A 19,416-nucleotide genomic window follows, 5' to 3' on the forward strand; every position below is an offset into this window, starting at 1 on the left:
ATGTTCAAAGATTGTATGGATCCAGAGGAAGGTCTGGGAGAAGTATTTTTAAGGTTATGAAGGTGTTAGCAAAAAGAGAGATGCACTGTGACAGAATGACCTGCTTGAAGGAAGAAGTGGGATAGACTGCTGTGGATCCAGATAGAATTAAGCAAAGGTTGAAGTGATAGTGGAGAGGTTGCTTAATGTGATGAATGAACGGGGTGGCAATGTAGAAACCAATCCAGTTCTAGGACTTGTGGAGGAGATGACTGAGAAAGAGGTTGTTGTGGAAGTGACAAGGGTAATGAAGACTGGAAAAGCAGGAAGGCCAACAGAAATTGGGGGAGAGATGTTAACCCTTCATCATCATCATCATCATCGTTTAACGTCCGCTTTCCATGCTAGCATGGGTTGGACGATTTGACTGAGGACTGGTGAACCAGATGGCTACACCAGGCTCCAATCTGATCTGGCAGAGTTTCTACAGCTAGATGCTCTTCCTAACGCAAGCCGGGTGGGATAGTCAGCTCAGTTTAGCTGTTAATGACCTCACCATGCTGCAGATTGTATTGGTGTACATGCTACAAGTAACACTGGTGAGGGATCAGACTTAAATATATATGCGCATGCACACATACACACGCACTACTACACCACCCCCAGACATCTGTGAAGAAACACATATGCACACACATATACTTAGATATTTATGCATATATATATATATATATATATATATATATTGAAAAAAAAGTCGTCAGAATTTTGGAATAACTTCTTTCATTTATTTTATACATATATATATACAGCAGGGGTCGCCACCATCCCCTGCCGGAGCCTCGAGCTTTAGGTGTTTTCGCTCAATAAACACTCACAATGCCCGGTCTGTGAATCGAAACTGCAATCCTAAGACCACGAGTCCGCTGCCCTAACCACTGGGCCAAAAGCATGGTTGTGTTTAAAGAAGTTTACTTCAGGATCATGTGGTTAGGGTTTGGTCTTATTGCCTGAACAGCAATACTTTGTGAGTATAATTGGTTGAAGAAAATCTGTATGTATGCATGTGTGTGCATATGTGAATTCATATTTTTCTTGTCTTTATGGCTTTGTGGACTGTAAACAAAACAACAGTTTCACTGTTACAAGAGGTGTCATATACCTGCAGTTAACCACGAAAGTACATCTGGGTTTCTTGACATGTTGCACATCTTTGTAAACAAAAAGGTTCATAACTATGTCTGGGCTGTGTATTGTTTAGCTGACTAGAGTATCAATACTTTGCTAGGGAACAGGTGTGGGCTGATAACAAGAAGGGCATCAAGTTGTAGAAAATCTACTTCAACAAATGCTGATTCATGCAAGCCTGGACATCAAATTGCTGATGACGATAATGTCATCCATCATTATACTCCTCTAATGTCTATTTTTCATGCTGGCTTGGGTTGGACTATGAGATGTATATATATATATATATATATATATATGCGTGTGTGTGTGTGTTCATTTTCAATCTGTTTTTCTATGTGTGCATGGTTATTCGAATGTATTACTGAGGCATTGTTTTACATCGAAATGCTTTTCCTGTCAATAACCCTCACCTGTTCTTTGAAGCTGCAAAGATAGTGGACCAGTTTTAATTAGGGAAATGACAAAAAAACATCACCTATTGTAGTTCCCTGATTTTCAGAGAACCACTGCAAATATACACAAACACAGCTGCATGTAAGTACAGATACTCATATACACACATGCATATATTCACATACATGCACATACTGTAAAGTGGTTGGCATTAGGAAGTACATTCAGCCATAGAAACCATGACAAATCAAACTGGAGTCTGGTGCAGCTCCCCTGCTTGCCAGCTCTGGTAAAATCGTCCAACCCATACCAGCATGAACAATGGATGTTAAATAATGACAGTGATGATGATACACACACACACACACGCACACACAGAAGTGCGTGCACACACATACACACAAAGAATTTCTTTCATTTTTTTATCTACCAAAGAATAGAAAAAATGAATTGAAAGGCAAGAGAAAGAGAACAAAATTTCTATGATACCAAAATAGATGTCTATTCACTTGGCTGGTATATATATATATATATATATATATATATGGCAGTGGCTTGTATCTTTATACTGTATACATTAAATAATATTTATCTTTCACTGGATGGAGTATTTTTGTTGATCATACCTTAATGGAACAATATATTATATATATATATATATATATATATATATTACACTCTCTGAGTGGTTGGCGTTAGGAAGGGCATCCAGCTGTAGAAACTCTGCCAAATTTAGATTGGAGCCTGGTGTTGCCATCCGGTTTCACCAGTCCGCAGTCAAGTCGTCCAACCCATGCTAGCATGGAAAGTGGACGTTAAACGATGATGATGATGATGATGATGATATGTGTGTGTGTGTGTGTGTGTGTGTGTAGTCTGATCAATAAATATCCGGATTGTTGCCATTGTAATGAAGCTAAAGTACGCAGAGTGAAGCCGCTTGGCACAAATTGACCTTGAGCTCTACTGTGCATGTGCACCAAGTTTTAATATTGTAGCTCACTGGTTGCAGGTCTCCCAGAAGTTTGTCAACATAGACATTCTTTGGCCATCTTTGAAACGTCTGAACCACTCGTACATTTGTGTGCAGCTCATACACTCCTCTCCATACACTTTCTCCAACTTTGTGAAGGCCTCTCAGCAGGTGTTGTCATGACAACTTTCTCTGTCATGGTCAATGCGACGATCACATGCGGCACACCTTCTTTCCCAGCACTGCTTGTGTATCTGATTGTTTGTTTGTTTGTAATTGTGCCTATGAAAGTCATTTGCTACAACCGGTGTTGTTGCTTCTACCAATAAATCATCTGTTCATTTCGTGCCTTTGATGACATGTAAAAGAAGAGTTTCCCTTACTTGAAAAACAGGTAAAACAATGTCTCACTAAAATATGTCTAACCTGTGCTAGCACAGAAAAAAATACAATTGTAAAATGAACAAACAATATCCATATACATAAATACATATTGAAAAGCTCTAGAAGTTTCATGAGTAAATTTGTATTAAAAAACAAAAACAATAAGATGCTTCGAGCACGTTCATCATGGTGAAAGAAAGTATAGAAAAATGTAAATATTTTTTTCTTTTGTCCATTATAAAGTTCTCTAGCCATTTCTTTATTTTTTTTTTAACATTTGTAGATATTTTTATATACATAGGTAAAAACTGATATACAGGGTGCAATGAAAAAACTGTCGTCTAAACCATGCAGAAATGAAAATAATACTGACATCTCATTTTAACAGATATCATCATCATCGTTTAACGTCCGCTTTGCATGCTAGCATGGGTTGGACGATTTGACTGAGGACTGGTGAACCAGATGACTACACCAGGCTCCAATCGGATTTGGCAGAGTTTCTACAGCTGGATGCCCTTCCTAACGCCAACCACTCCGAGAGTGTAGTGGGTGCTTTTACGTGCCACCGGCACGAAGGCCAGTCAGGTGGTACTGGCAATGGCCATGCTCAAAATGGTGTATTTTATGTGCCACCTGCACAGGAGCCAGTCAAGCGGCACTGGCAACTATCTCGCTTGAATGTCTTTACACGTGCCACCGGCACAAGTGCCAGGAAAGCGATGCTGGGCACAGGTGCCATTACGATTTCACTTTCGCGACCAAAATTACATAAAAATATCTTGAAATATTAGAGAGTAAATTTATTCAATAAAATTGCCATTGGCTTCAACCACGGCCTCCAGACAACATCAGAATCTCCTGCAACACTTCTGGATGGTCTCTTTGTTTAAGTTGGTGAATGCTGCCATAATCCTTGCCTTCAGTTCATCTTTGGTGTTACAAAGAGTTTCATTGGTCTGTTGCTCAACTGTGCCCCACACATAATAATCAAAGTGGTTGCAGTCTGGGGAGTTAGGTGGCCAGTTGTTAGGGGTGATGTGGTTGCAGAAATTGTCTGCCAACCATGACTGGGTTCTTCTGCTTGCGTGGAATGGTGTTGAGTCCTGTTGTCAGACCCACAGTCTTCCAGCAGCTGCCCTCTTGACCCAAGGCAGCACTACCTTGTCCAGGCACTTGATATAGGCCTCTATTGAATTTGAGGCCATGTGGGAAGATGAATTGAGGCATTATGTCACCATCACTTTTGATCTTGACTGGACGTTTGATTTTTATCACTCTTGGTACGTGTTCTTAGATTGACACCCAAATACTCTGAAATGTTCGTATTGGAGCTTCTAGCACGAATGCCAAGCGGTACAGCATGTTGTTTCCAAATTTAAGGCAGAGTAAATTGCGTCATGGTGCTGTTTTTCTCACAGACGATGCCCAACTGGCCCTACTATACAGTGTAGTCGACAACATCAAAAACAAACAATGAGCATGTGCGAAATTAAAAATATAAAATGGGGGGGAGCAACAATTTACCCATTGCACCCTGTATGTACACATAATACATGCATATTTGTAAAATTTCACCTATATACAAATACCGGTAAACATGCTATCATACGTATACAAATATACAAGTGTAGAAAAGTGTGTGTATATATATATGTATATATGACTCTCTTTTTATGTGTGTGTGAAATATATACAAATACTTAGGCATATTGCTCACTGACCCATAAATGTACCTATATATGTATATAGTTACTTGAACTGAAAAAACGTGTGTGCATGTATATATATATGTATATGTGCACACAGACATACACATATGCATATGCTGGCAGATACACAGGAAATATAACTCCATGTGCATATACAGATATATATATGTATATATGAGTATAACCTATAGATACATACATATAAAAGCATGTGTGTATCTGTATAAAATAGGTGTGGTTGTGTGGGTAAGGAGTTTGCTTTCAAAGCAAATGGTCTCAACTTCAGTCCCACTGTGTGGCATCTTGGGCAAGTGTCTGCTACTATAGGTCCAGGCTGACCAAAGCCTTGTGGAAACTGAGAGAAACTAGTTGTTTAAAAACTTATTAATGGCTAAAAGTGACTAAATATTGTGTGAAAGTGTCATATAAAATTCTATCCTTAAAATAATCCATGTTTTTTTTAAAAAATAAATCACTTTATTTACTCAAGCAACAATAAAAAATTTTAATTATTGATAACCTTATCTAACTATATGCTTCAGTTATTTCATTAAATGAATGTGTGTTAATACCTTGTTTTGAATAACTGATTAAACTGTCAAACTTAGTTGGTGTTAGTAATTAACTTTGTGCTATAAAGTATTACAAATGAAGCAGTTTCTATTTAGAGGGTAGGACAGAGGAGTGATGAAATTGCATTTGATTAGATTGGGTGTATGGCTTTGGTTTTCATATTTAGATATATTTAGGTGGTTGTAATTAGCTATAGTTTACTTAGAGTTGCTGGTTGTAGAATACAGTATTTTGACATTGTGTTTTTCTTACAATTTGAGATACTTATGGTTAGGGTAGAAATGTCTTTCTAGGATTTTGAAGAAATGGCTGGCTACAGGTGTACAGAACTAAAGGTTGAAGGGTGGATTGAACCAAATAATCTTTTTCTTATTTCTTTATTGCCCACAAGGGGCTAAACATAGAGGGGACAAACAAGGACAGACAAAGGGATTAAGTTGATTACATTGACCAGTTACGCACCAGTGCGTAACTGGTACTTAATTTATCGACCCCGAAAGGATGAAAGGCAAAGTCGACCTCAGCGGAATTTGAACTCAGAACGTAACGGCAGATGAAATACCGCTTAGCATTTCGCCTGTCGTGCTAACGTTTCTGCCAGCTCACCACTTTTTCTGTTTTGTTTTTCTTTTTTATTGGTATGATATTATTTGTGTATTGGACTTTTTATCTGTATTTAATATTGTGAAGTACCTGAAGTACCTGAAGGTGTTGCAGTTTCATTGACTACAGATTCATTGAATGATAAAGTAGAGAGTTTTAACTCTTAAAACCCCTGTACTGCAAGTCAATGCAGCTATTGTCAAGTCTGATCTGCATAATTCAGTTAGTTGTTGTCTGGGGGCCATAAATCAGGAACTAAGCACTCTCCTGTTTGAGAAACAATGTTTAGTCTCACCTTAGAAAAAAACTTACTGTCAAAAGATTTCCTGTTCATACGATGCAGTTTTGGATTTCTTGTTTATTAATGAACCTCTTTATTAATGCTTTAGCTTTCAAGCATCATTTTTGATATACCTCAAGTGTTGAGTTAGAATTTGGTGATATTATTTATTAATGGTTTATATATTAATGTTTTAAGGGTAACTTAGAGAATGTGAGCTTGACCTTGGAGAAAATAATCAGAGAGATATTTCAGTATCATCCATATACATCAGTGATCTAAATGATTTTGACTGGAATTTATATCAGGATTTATCTGTTCTAAGCAGATTTGGGGTGTAGTTGATCCCATAGTTGATTCTGGCATCAGTGCTTTCATTAGTGATGTGAACTTTAAAACACCATCGAACTTAGAAACAAAGCTCATTGAATATTTTCTTCAACTTTTTCCTGAAGAAATGTTTGTCAGGGTGAATGATGAGACAATATAAGTGTGTTAACACAGCAATGCCATCTTCATTACTTCAAAGGAGGAATGAAGGCATATCTTGGAATGATTTTTCTGATGCGCTTTTCAAGTTACTACAACTACTGAAATGCAAATTCAGTTCTGAGACAAGAAATTGATGTCCAGAAATTGATATTTTGTAAATATATGTGTGTAATTAGCTAACACATGTCTGTAATTAACTAAAGGATATAATAAAAGTATCTGTATAGGATCCAAAAGTTCATAGAATATTATAAGTAATGACAGTTGAGTTGGGTAGAGTTAACGTTTTATGGAATAGCTGCGAACATTGGGGGTAAACATTAATTGTTGTTCATTTGGTGTTTATATCTATTTGTACTGGTTCGAGACATAGAAGGATATTGTAATACATAGGTCAATATGAGTGGAATTAAAGGAGGGATAAGTCAGAGCAGGTGTGATGGTTATCTAGTGTGTATAGATGTGGTTAGTTGGATAGATGCATTCTATGGATGGGTTATGTGGTTTAAGTGTGAAATGGTCAGGGTAGTGCAAGAGGGAGTTGTAAGTGAGCATGAGGAAGATGTGAAGTCTTAGTTAGGGGAATGGAGATAATAGATAGAACAGGAGTAGAAATAGGAGTGAGATGAGATTAAGTTTGTGGTCGTGTTAAAGCTAGGTGGCAGGATGTTTTTTCTGCTGCTTCTGTTTGTTTTATTGTATTAATTTCTGGGCCCTTGGATGAGCCGATGGTTGCAATAGGATTTAAGGATTTTGTGCCTGGAGGTAATCACCCTTTTGTATTTTTCGTTGAGTAGTGGTACTTTAGCAAATAGGATTGGAAGGAAGTGTGTAGCGTGTGATTGTTGCATTGACCATGACAGAGAAAGTTGTCATGGCGATACCTGCTCAGCGGCCTATGCAAAGTTGCAGAAAGTGTATGGAGAGGGGTGTATGAGCTGCATACAAGTGTATGAGTGGTTCAGACGTTTCCAAGTTGACCGAAAAAATGTCTATGTTGACGAACTTCTGGGAGACCTGCAACCAGCAGAACTGAGAAAAACATGGCAGATGTGCATGCAGCTTAGTTACAATTCAGTTCAGTCCATTATCACTGAAGATTTGGGTATGAGATGCATGTCTGCCAAGTTTGTGCCAAAACTGCTTTCAGCTGACCAAAAAGACATTCGGGTTTCAGTTGCACAAGATCACCTTGATTATGTCAAGAACAAGGAAAACTTTTTGAAAACTTTGCGTAGGCCTCTGAGAAGGCATTGCCAATCTTTTGGCAAAATTTGATGCAGATTCTCTGCTCAACTCTCTTTGTCATGGTCGTTGTGACGATCACATGCTACACACCTTCCTTCTAAGCATTGCTGTAAACAGTGGAAGTGAGCTAGAACATTAAAATTTGGTGCACATGCACAGTAGAGCTCAAGGCCAAGCGGCTTCACTCTGTGTGCTTTAGGTTCATTACAATAGCAACAGTTCAGATACTTACTGATTAGACCACATATACATAGTAAGGAAATTTTAAGTAATAGTAAAAATATTATCTGTTTCTCTTTGCACATAAGAAGTATTAACTTACTAAATATTGACAAAAAGAATCATTGAAATTGTGATAGATTGTTAAAGAAACCATGGAAGCCATAAGAAAATATAATAAACTTACTAGACAATGCTTCTGAAAGGAAATGACAAGGCATAGTAAATCATTCCTGATAATATCAGTTTGAATGATTTAGACACTCTTTTCACTTTGTATTGAAATGTTTGCATGTTGCACCATTAACAAGATTAAATGGAAGGCCTAATACAGAATAAATTCCTCCCTTCTTTGCCAGGAAAGTAGTAAAGCAATTATGGCAGATGAGGTTACTGCAATGTTTCTATCTTTATGAGCATAAATAGAGCAACACCATACAAAAAAGATAGCTTTGGACATTGGTAATAAATCACAATAATACTTTAATATGTATTACTTGTTTCATTTCTTGGAAAGCTGCCTGGTGATCTATATTTCATATATCTCTATTTTCATAAAAAAAATTTATTCATTGTCTTTAAAACTTCCATGATCTTGAATAATTAATTCATTTTGTATTCCGTTGTTCACATTAGCCATGTTAGGTATTGCCGTGGCCAGTTAATTATTCGAAGTAAGCTCACAATTTTGCTTAGTATGTATGAGAATTCATTAACCCCCTAATAGATTCATTATACCAACTGAAAATTGTTTTTCAAATGCTCTAAATAACATCGCAGCTACTGCAATAATGTAACAAAGAGCAAGCAATCTGAAATCTTTGTAGCTGATGTGACATTACAGAAATGTGTACACCCTCCATTGTCTGATAGTATTTTCACTCATTCTCTGCCTAGTCCATTTTGACAGCGTATTCTTTGTAATTAGCACAAATGTCTCTATAGCAATTCTAATATTTTAAAATGATGTAGCTCCTGAAATATGTTTAATAAAGTTCTTAGATAATAACACTCCCTGTCTGTTGGAGGAAAGAAATACATTTGTATAAATGAGTGTGTGTTGTATTTTCTGTTAATCTGCATTTTCTTGCTTTTATCATATGTGTAATTTTCTGAGACAATCAGGAGAGCAGATTATATGCTTTGAAAAATGCAGGGAAATTGAAGATAACTCTCGTCCATAATTAGATTTATTTCTCTCAATAATATGTCCTGTTTGCTTGTCTTTTTTGAAACATGTATTCAAACTTTCTAAATTGACCACTACTTGTTCATAGGCAGATATGAACCGTGTAATTTGAACCGAAATATTTCCAACAGTTTTTGATGTTGAAATATACTGGTCATTGGTATAATTTATCAATTTCATCAGTTTTTCCTGACCTTTATGAATATATTTACTTATATATTTTATTGTTACAACAGTTCTAAATACTTCCAAATTAGTGAATTATAAATGAGAAGATTATTGTTGTATTAAGGAAAATCAGTTATTCATGTTTTTAAGACATTAAAGTATGTAATTTGAGGCATACTTATTTCTAATTAATATGATTTAATTTAAAACATAGAAGATTTACTATTCTTAATCAGACTTTTACCTATTCAATCTGGCAACTGCAGGTGGGTTGTACCTTGACTTACATTCCACCTTTTCTTTACTATGTTTTCACTTTCTCTTTCAGTATATCTTTTGACTAAATTGTCTTCTGGCATATACTTTCAACTAATGTGTCTTTTACAAAATGTTTTCAATGAATGTTCATAAACTTATAGGGATTTAATAAAATAAATAGATGTGTTATGAGTTTTATAAATGTTCAGTGGTATGGCTTAGAAACAGAATTATTTTGTTATGTAAATATGTAGTGGTGGACAGCAGAATCAGAGCATCAGTCAAAATGTCTTCAATGTTCTGAGTTTACATTTGGCTAATGCCAGTTGTGCCTTTCACCTTCAATGGATGGATAAGATTAAGTCCTGGCCTTTATTGAACAACCTACATTCTTATCCCAAAACCAAAATAACTAGTCTTGTGTCTATGTAGAGAAATCATTAGAAAAGAAAAAAAATTTCACCTTTTGTTGTATATTTTTCAAGATAGTTTCTTTTCAATTATTACAGCTGTTCCACCAGATGAAAATGGTAGGTTCAACAAGAATTGTCAACAACACCTTTCTTCCCATACTAGCTATTGCTTATTTCCTTTTTTTTCCTTTTCCTCTTGTGTTGTATAGTTTCTAAACTGCACAAACATTGACTTCTGTCAATTCACCAAGCTTCACTTATCCTTTTCTAGATTATTAGATGCACCTCAACTCTGTTGAAAAACAACGCTCTTGTCAAATGGCAAAAATAACAAATCTGCTATTCTAACTGGTTTAGAATTTTGAGCACTTTTTCTAACGCAGTAATCAATGTTGTAATCCAATAGCTTTCACTGTCTTTATGAATCTTGAAATATTAAAGTAAAATCTAGATGTGTATCTATGTACACAAGTGTGTGTGTGTGTGTGAGAGAGAGAGAGAGAGAGAGAGAGAATGATATTATTTGTCATTAGCACTTGTTAGATTTTGTTGTTTTCAGCATTGTCTTTTAAGCACCTAATTGTAAGAATTTCTAAATTGCTAAAAATATTAATAATAAAGAAAAATTATACTGTTGATTCCAGTCAGTTTGTTTAGGTCAAAATAGAATAAAACTCAATATTTCTCATCCTTTCTTCCACCCTTAATGCTTCAGTTTTTTTCTCTTATGTCAAGATTATGTTAGTGCTAATTTAATCTTTTATGATGATGCTTCATTATTATTCACTACTAAGCACTAATATCCTTAAATATTGGTTTCCCTGCTGGTAGACCTCGATTCTTTGTTCCTAAACAATAACCATATTTTTAATTACTTTCATTTATAATTAATTTTTGTCTGGAATATTTCAGTAAGTATTTGTATAATTTGTTGATGTATAATTTGTATAATTTGTTAAATGTTCAATCTGCAGTTCATGTTGTGTACAGAGGAATCCATTCTATGTATTTTTATGTGGAGGATGGATCCATTTGTAATAATGTGATTCATATGCCAGGGTTTAGAGCAGTGAGGGACAAAGTGCTACCAGTAAGGTCTGAAGAGCATTGTCTGTTACAATTGTGGTGCAAGTGAAGTAAAAATAATACAGTAATAGGTGTAGGAGTGGCTGTGTGGTAAGTAGCTTGCTTACCAACCACATGGTTCCGGGTTCAGTCCCATTGTGTGGCACCTTGGGCAAGTGTCTTCTACTATAGCCTCGGGCCGACCAAAGCCTTGTGAGTGGATTTGGTAGACAGAAACTGAAAGAAGCCTGTCGTATATATGTATATATATATATATATATATATATGTGTGTGTTTGTGTGCCTGTGTTTGTCCCCCCCTAGCATTGCTTGACAACCGATGCTGGTGTGTTTACGTCCTTGTCACTTAGTGGTTCGGCAAAAGAAACTGATAGAATAAGTACTAGGCTTATAAAGAATAAGTCCCGGGTTGATTTGTTCGATTAAAGGTGGTGCTCCAGCATGGTCACAGTCAAATGACTGAAACAAGTAAAAGAGTATGAAGGATGTAGAGCTAGAGATTGAACAGTTTCAGTGATGGAATGTTTATTCATTGAGTGCATGTCTCTCTCATTAAACTTTGGTAATTTAAGATATGAGAGATGAACATAGTTATAGTGGGAAGTGAGTTAGTAAAATGAAGGTAGAAAATAATATGATAGACCTGAAAGATTTTATAGATGAACAGTCATTTTGTAAGTTCAGTGTGATTAATTTTCCCTTTTGTCTGTAAATTCAATATTTGGGTTTCTTCTATTGCTGATATCTAAATGCTTTTATGCATGCAGACCATGTTGTTGTATAAAATATTGGCTTCTTACTTAGGTACAGCAGAATATGGAGAATAATGTTATGATGATTGTTTTTTTCTAAGGGAGTTAGGTGATATAATGATGTGAATTGGCTACAGTTACAATTTAGGTTACTAAATTGGGTCACAAACTTGGCGGCTTTCCAAGAGCTTACCTCAACGTTACAGTATTTTGAACAAGCATAATAATTATTCATGTGGGAAAATGTTTTAGTATTTTATCTTGTGTTATAAATGTAGAATATATATATATATATATATATATATATATATATATATATATATATATATATGTATATATATATAAAACAGATAATTGTTCAAAATGCATTTTTAGTTACAAGGTTCAGCAACATTTTCTAACAAATTCCAGTAGCTTGAGCATTTTGAGAAATTGAATTGTTGCTTTTCATAGTTTTACAATTTGGTAAAGCTAATTTTATCACATAGGAGGTTACTAATTATAGTATAGATATATGGTGGCCAACTGGCAGAATCTTTATTGAATAGAATTCTTTGTAATGTTTGTTCTGGCTTTCTGCATTCTGAATTCAGATTGTATTGAGGTCAGCTTTGCCTTTCATGTTTTTTGGGGTGAGGGTCAGGTGGATAACTAAAGTACTACTGTAGGAGCAGAGGAGGGCAGAATTGTTTGGGCATTAGACAAAGTGCCTTGCTGTATGTTTTTGGCTTTTTGTGATGTTGGTTTCAGTAACTTATCTCTCTGCATTGCAAAACACTAGCTGACAGATGACTAAAGATGACTAAAGATTTGAATGAATGAATGACTATATATTTTAGTGTAATTATGTTGAAAAGTTAATCATCTTTTGCAAATACTTAATGGAAACAGTTACTTTTAAGAAATATTCCGTTTAAATAATAGTTTTCTTCAATGGGCATCTATGTCTTAGTACATTCTGTGATTTAATATACTGTTAGAATGGTAAAAAAGTGGAAAAGCTTATTATAGGAAATGTTTGAGCCATCTGCCAGATGAGTTGAATCTTAAAGTACTGCGATGTGTTGTTGATCCTGATTCTATTTAAAGATAAAATGGCTGATATTTCAATGTATGCATAACCTAGGAAGAAAAAGATCAGGTTTTTCTTTGACTTGTAGTTAGAAACTAGGTGTATGTATTTTATTTGAAAAGAAACGGCATTGTTTTCTTTTAGTCATATTTTATCTTTGAAGAAAAGAAACAAAATCAGGCACGGGCATGGCTGTGTGGTAAGAAGCTTGCTTCCCAACTACATGGTCCCAGGTTCAGTTCCACTGCATGGCACCTTGGTCAAGTGTCTTCTACTATAGCCTCAGACCAACCAAAGCCTTGGGAGTGGATTTGGTAGACAGAAACTGAAAGGAGCCTATCATTTATATATATATATATATATATATATATATATATATATATATATATGTGTGTGTGTGTGTGTCTTTGTGTATGTTTGCCCCCTCACCACCACTTGACAACTGGTGTTGGTGTGTTTACATCCCCATAACTTAGTGGCTTGGCAAAAGAGACTGATAGAATAAGTACCAGGCTTTAAAAAAATGAAAATAAGGCCTGGAGTCAATTCATTTGACTAAAATTCCACAAGGCAGTGCCCCAGCATGATTGCAGTGTAATGACTGAAACAAGTAAAAGATAAAAAGTATCAGTGATACTGGATGGAAAGTAACGTGATTTTAAAAGCTAATAGTTGGAAAGAATTTAATTTGAAAGAAAATGATAAATGATGTGTCGTTAAGTTAAAATATATGCTACTACTTCGCCAATATTGATTTTATTGTTTGTATAATGCCATAAATTTCTTAAAATTTCTTTGTAGATGATACCGATTCCCGTTCTGAGCGTCCTTCGTCTCGACTTGATTATAGCCGTTATGACAGAGAGTATTATAGTAGGCACAAGGATCCGTATGGTAAGTCTTATTTGATTTTAAACATTCCTAATTAAGTGTTGCAATAATTAAATCATGTACTTCATTGCCTGGTAATTATTAGATTTCTGAATCAATTTAATTTCCATTGTATATCAGTTTGAAGTATGCATGTACATGTATGTGTGTGTGTGTGTATGCTAGGAGTAGGGTGGAGGAAATGTAATTGGAGTGTAGATTAGTGGATGTTATACTTTAAGTATGTGAAAAGAAAAAGTTGATTTTAAGCATGTTTGGTAGCTAGTTATTGGATACAATATGCTGAAGTTAGTTTCTTTTTCAATCAATTAAATGTACTATAGTTAGTCAATGAAATGAATTCTCTAAAGTTTCACACCACCTTACATATGGGCATGATTCTAAATTGTAGAGAAAAAAATTTTCTTTCATTCAATTTATATTTTTACAAAATATCTTTCAAAATTGTTTCTGTAAAGAAATAAAGAGAAAAAACAAATTGTTGAAGCTGTTTTTATTCTATCGAGTAAAATGTTCTTCCACAAAATATTACTGAATATTACCTCAGTATCTGCAGTATGAAAGACTCTATCAGTTGGAAGTTATTTTTTGAAAATTAGGTGCTTTATTTAGCAGATAGTAAAATTTGCATTTTAAGAGTTATGGAATCAATGTAGATGTGGCTTTTGAGACATTGTTAATGTTTTGTAAGGCAGCTGAGTAGTAAGAATTGTAGATTAATGGACTAAATATTGGCTATTAATTATCAGATCATTAAGAATGTCTGTTTTCCTTATGTACCAAATTTGACAGTTGTTAACTCTGTTTTAACCTGACAGTTCTTTGTTTTACAACATTGAAGAGTTACATCCTCACTTTTCGAAATGCAATTCATGGTGTCTGATTATATTGTGAGTTTTCTCTTGTAAATCAATTTTTGTAAACCCTTGAGTAGATCAAAAATATGTGTTGTTTATGAATATGAGTTTTGTTGTGGAATTGATGCATCCCAGACAGCTCGAAACATCAATGAGGTGTTTGGTGAAAATGTGGCGAATGAGTGCATTGTATGTTGATGGTTTCAGAAGTTCCGGTCTGGTGACTTTACTCTTGAAAATCAAACCCCCGTAGTTGACCTAAGACCAAGGTAGATAATGATGAATTGCAAAATGTAGTGAAAGTGGATACTTCTCAAACTATGTGTGAGTTAGCAGGAAGATTTGATGTTTAGATTCCAACTGCATTGGACCATCTGAAACAAATCGGCAAGGTAAAGAAGCTGGACAAGTGGGTACCACACGAACTGAACACGCATCAAATGACACATTGTCTTGAAACTGCAGTTCTTTGCTGTCATGGCATAAAAGCAATTCATTTTTACGTTGTATTGTTATGTGTGATGAAAAATGAATTCTTTTCAACAATAGCAAGCATTCTGTACAGTTGTTGGATAGAGACAAAGTACCAAAGCACAATCCAAAAAAGAATATTCATCAAAAACAGCTAATGGTGTCTGTTTGGTGGTTCAGCACTGGTGTCATCCACTACAGCTTCATGAGACCTGGTAAGTCAACTGCAGCTGATGTATACATTGACCAATTGGATGGAATGATGAGTGAACTTGCAATTAAACAACTGAGATTGGTCAATAGAGACAGGCCAATTCTCTTGCAAGACAACAATTGACCACATGTTGTACAAAGAACGCTACTTAAGTTACAGGAACTGAACTTAGAAGTACTCTGTCATCCACCATATTCACTAGACCTTGCACCAACTGACTATTAAGTTTTCCATACATTAAACAACTTTTTGCAAAGAAAAACTTCAAATCTGAAGAAGATGCAAAAACAACCTTTTGTGATTTCATCACTTCTTGTTCTCCAGAATTCTTTGCTGCTAGCATAAATAAGCTACTGATAAAATGGCAAAATTGTGTTAATAATTTAGGTGCATATTTTGATTAACTGCATTGCTTTTTGTTGAGATAAAGTAAAATAAACTTCCAGTTCAAGATCAAACATTTCATTCTTAATGACCTGATAGTTTTCCTCCTTTATATTCTGAGTTCAAATCTTGCCAGAGTTGATTCTACTTTTTCTGTCTTTCATTCTTCTAAGATTTGCAAAATAACTAGAAGGTACATACTAGAGTTATTTCAGTGGAATATGTCCTACCTCTATAACTCTACTAATGTGTAGATTCTATACTAAATTAGTAGAGTATGGTAATGGGATTTTGGTATCCTTATAACATTATTGAGATCAAGTTAGATATTCTTTACCATCTAATAACTCTGTGGATTTATATAACAGATCGAAATTGAACCAAATTCGACGACTGGCACCCATGCCAACCTTCCTTCATTGGACATTAAACTCAGCTTGCGAAGATCTGTTGGGGCAAGTGAGATCAAAATTGAACCAAATTCGATGACTGGCACCTGTGCCAGTGGAGCGCTAACAGCACCAACCGAGCGGGATCACTGTCAGAGCAGCGGTCTCGCTTCCATGCCGGTGACATGTAAAAAGCACCATTTGAGCGCAATTGTTTCCAGCTTCGCCTTACTGGCACTTGTGCTGGTGACATGTGAACAAAACATTGGACTGACTCCTGTGCAGGTGGCACGTAAAAAACACCATTTGAGCGTGGCCGTTGCCAGTACCGCTGGACTGGCCCTTGTGCCGCTGGCATGTAAAAGCACCCACTACACTCTCGTAGTGGTTGGCATTAGGAAGGGCATCCAGCTGTAGAAATTCTGCCAGATCAGATTGGAGTCTGGTGTAGCCATCTGGTTTGCCAGTCCCCAGTCAAATCGTCCAACCCATGCTAGCATGGAAAGCAGACGTTAAATGATGATGAAGTAGAGAAAGGCAGTGTATTTTATATTTTTGCATTAAAATTCAGCTGGGTTGATGTTACTTTTTATCATTACAATTGAAAAGAAAAACAAAGAAAAAAAAAAAACTTCAATATTCTGGGTTTTATCAAATTATTTATACAAAGCTGCTAATAAAATTGTCTTTATGGTGGTGATTTATGTTAGTTGTATTTGAGGAAGATAAAGTATGTGTAAATTTAGGACACGAAAATATGTTTTGACTATTATGGGATATACTCAAAGATTTTAGCTATTACTGCACTTGTAAATTAATTAATTTTACCAGGAACACATGATACTTGTACATGAAACTAGCTTTATATACACTCTCACATCATCATCATCATCATCATTGTTTAACGTCTGCTTTCCATGCTAGCATGGGTTGGACGATTTGACTGAGGACTGGTGAAACTGGATGGCAACACCAGGCTCCAATCTAAATTTGGCAGAGTTTCTACAGCTGGATGCCCTTCCTAACGCCAAGACACACACAGTGGCTGTAAAATGTAGGGTTAACCAGAAATGGCAGCATTCACTTGACTCTTCGTTTAATACCCATAGTGAGGTTATATAATAAACACACAGATGTTTATCAGTGTGTCTTATATTGAGAAAATTCAATTTATTTAATTAATTTACAAAGATGGTGATGACTAAACTCTGGGTATATCCTTATGTAAGCTTTAGTATGAAAATTAAAACACTGCACTAGTTTATGTTTTGACTATTGGATAGGTACTATTGTGAAAGTTGAATTTTATACTTCTGGACAAGATTATTCTGGGATGTTTTGTACAAATCAAAATAACAGTAATAGTATATTCGGATCTTTTTTAAAACGGGGGCCACATTTTTCATTAATGTTTTACGTAGTGTTTTTGGTACCGAAAGACTTTCAAACTTCGTATACTTATCTATTTTGTGTTATAGAACAGAAAAATATTTTGTATTCGAATTTATTTCATGTAAAAGATTGTCTTATTTCGATAATTTCAACCAATCACTGACAAGTATTCAGTTGTTTACATTTACTCCTTTGGCTGATTAAGCGGAGTAAAGCGTATTTAATTTCCATAGCTTCGTTTTGCTTTTTTCTTTTTAAATTTGCTGTTTTACCCTAACCCTATCACCGATAGAATTGTTTCAGAATCGTTTGTTTATGTAGTCGGCACTTAATGTATATTGGCTGAATGGACGTCAGTGATTGGTTGAAATTACAGAAATACGACAACTTTAACATGGAATAACTTAGGGATTTCTTTTTTTTTTAAGAAGAATAAGAGAAAAAGATGTTTTATATGACACATTCTACTAGTGTTCCAAGTTTCAAAGTGTTTCGTTAATGAAAAATGTGGCCCCCGTTTTAAAAAAGATCCGTATATTCTTACTAATGAAATAGTAGTTTCATTGTTTCATTTGTTTCAATGAGATTGTGGAATAGTATTCATTACCTCTTTAGAATATCTTAATATGTAGGTATGATCAAGTCTTGAGAATCGAAGAGGTTAGTATTGTTAGTGTTTATTTTAAACTGAAGGATGGAAAATATGACTAAAATGACAATTCTAGAGGAATGTAGATCTAGAAAAGATTAGTTAAGTGCAATTTATTTGATATACGGTTTTGAACTTCTGTGGCATGTTTTTCCCAATTCGTGTTTTATTACTTTCTTGAATTTTTAAAAAGAGAATGTTAAGTGTTTGAAAAAATGGAATTGGATTATCTTGTTAATAAATTAGAGGTGAGCTGAAGAGGTAACTTTTCAAATTTATCAACTGAGCTATCTTAGAATTACTGTAATTTTAGTTCATTAAATCCTGAACCTTGCAGTTATAGCCCTACTATTAAACTAATATGGAATCAATTAAAATTTTTGGCCATTGAATTAATAGTAGGGATATTATTGTGAATCATTTGTCTCATTTGATTTAATCTAATAGATTAAAATTGGTAAGTATATAAATTTCCTTGTAACATTCCAAAGGATTTACTTGATGGATTTTCTGAATAATTGCAGGCCGCAGGTATCATAGGAAAGGTATGTAAGTCCACAGATTCTCAATCAGAATCTTTTTTGCATTGGCACATAGAGCAGTAGAACATTCCTGCCTGTCTCTACCACTTTCAAAGTTTTTGGAAGATCTTCTCAATCTAAATCTCCATCTTCTGCAAATAATTGATCTTTGATATTTTTTTCCCCTTAAGTTCTCAATATCCAGTAAGATATCTGCTTATTCTTGTATTAAAATCTTTCTCAGCTGTATGTTTGTCAATATATCTATCTTTGTTTGCAAATGCATTTCTTTTTTCTGGTTGTGGTTTCTATCTGTAATACATTTATCAGATAGTTTCTTTTTTAAGGATGCATGAATACATATTTTGTTATGAGTATCAAATAATGAGAATGTTCCAGTTTGCAAAACCATTCAACCTGTGCTAGAAAAGCAGACTGGGTATAAATTGTTAACATATACAATTAAATGATTTTCATTGTATTTACAAAATTTTTATGATACTTGAAATAGTTAACACTTATTTTTCTGTTAAGTATTTGTTGGAATTCAGTTATTTACAGTAAATATTTTGGTTATAATGATAAAGATGATTGACAGTAGAGCACCAAGCTAAATGCTTTGCCATATTTACTTTCCTTTTTGCAGTTTCTGAGTACAGTCTTA

General features: G+C 34.8%; 1 protein-coding gene across 35 annotated transcripts in view; it reads left to right on the forward strand.

Moving 5' to 3' along the window:
• Positions 1-19,416, forward strand: part of LOC106868398 (uncharacterized) — a 133,713-nt gene that overhangs the window by 48,340 nt on the left and 65,957 nt on the right. For 12 of the 35 annotated variants that reach the window (XM_089363171.1, XM_089363240.1, XM_052972904.2 and 9 more), the window contains exons 3-4: positions 10,172-10,192; positions 13,786-13,878. In XM_089363171.1, coding sequence (XP_089219297.1) covers positions 10,172-10,192; positions 13,786-13,878 — 114 coding nt within the window. Of the gene's footprint in view, positions 1-10,171; positions 10,193-13,785; positions 13,879-18,755; positions 18,777-19,416 lie in introns of all 35 variants that reach the window. The other 23 variants (XM_052972899.2, XM_052972902.2, XM_052972914.2 and 20 more) reach the window with 3 other exon arrangements.

Source organism: Octopus bimaculoides, chromosome 1 (assembly GCF_046866305.1).
Source record: "Octopus bimaculoides isolate indiv1 chromosome 1, ASM4686630v1, whole genome shotgun sequence".
Classification (NCBI taxonomy): domain Eukaryota; kingdom Metazoa; phylum Mollusca; class Cephalopoda; order Octopoda; family Octopodidae; genus Octopus; species Octopus bimaculoides.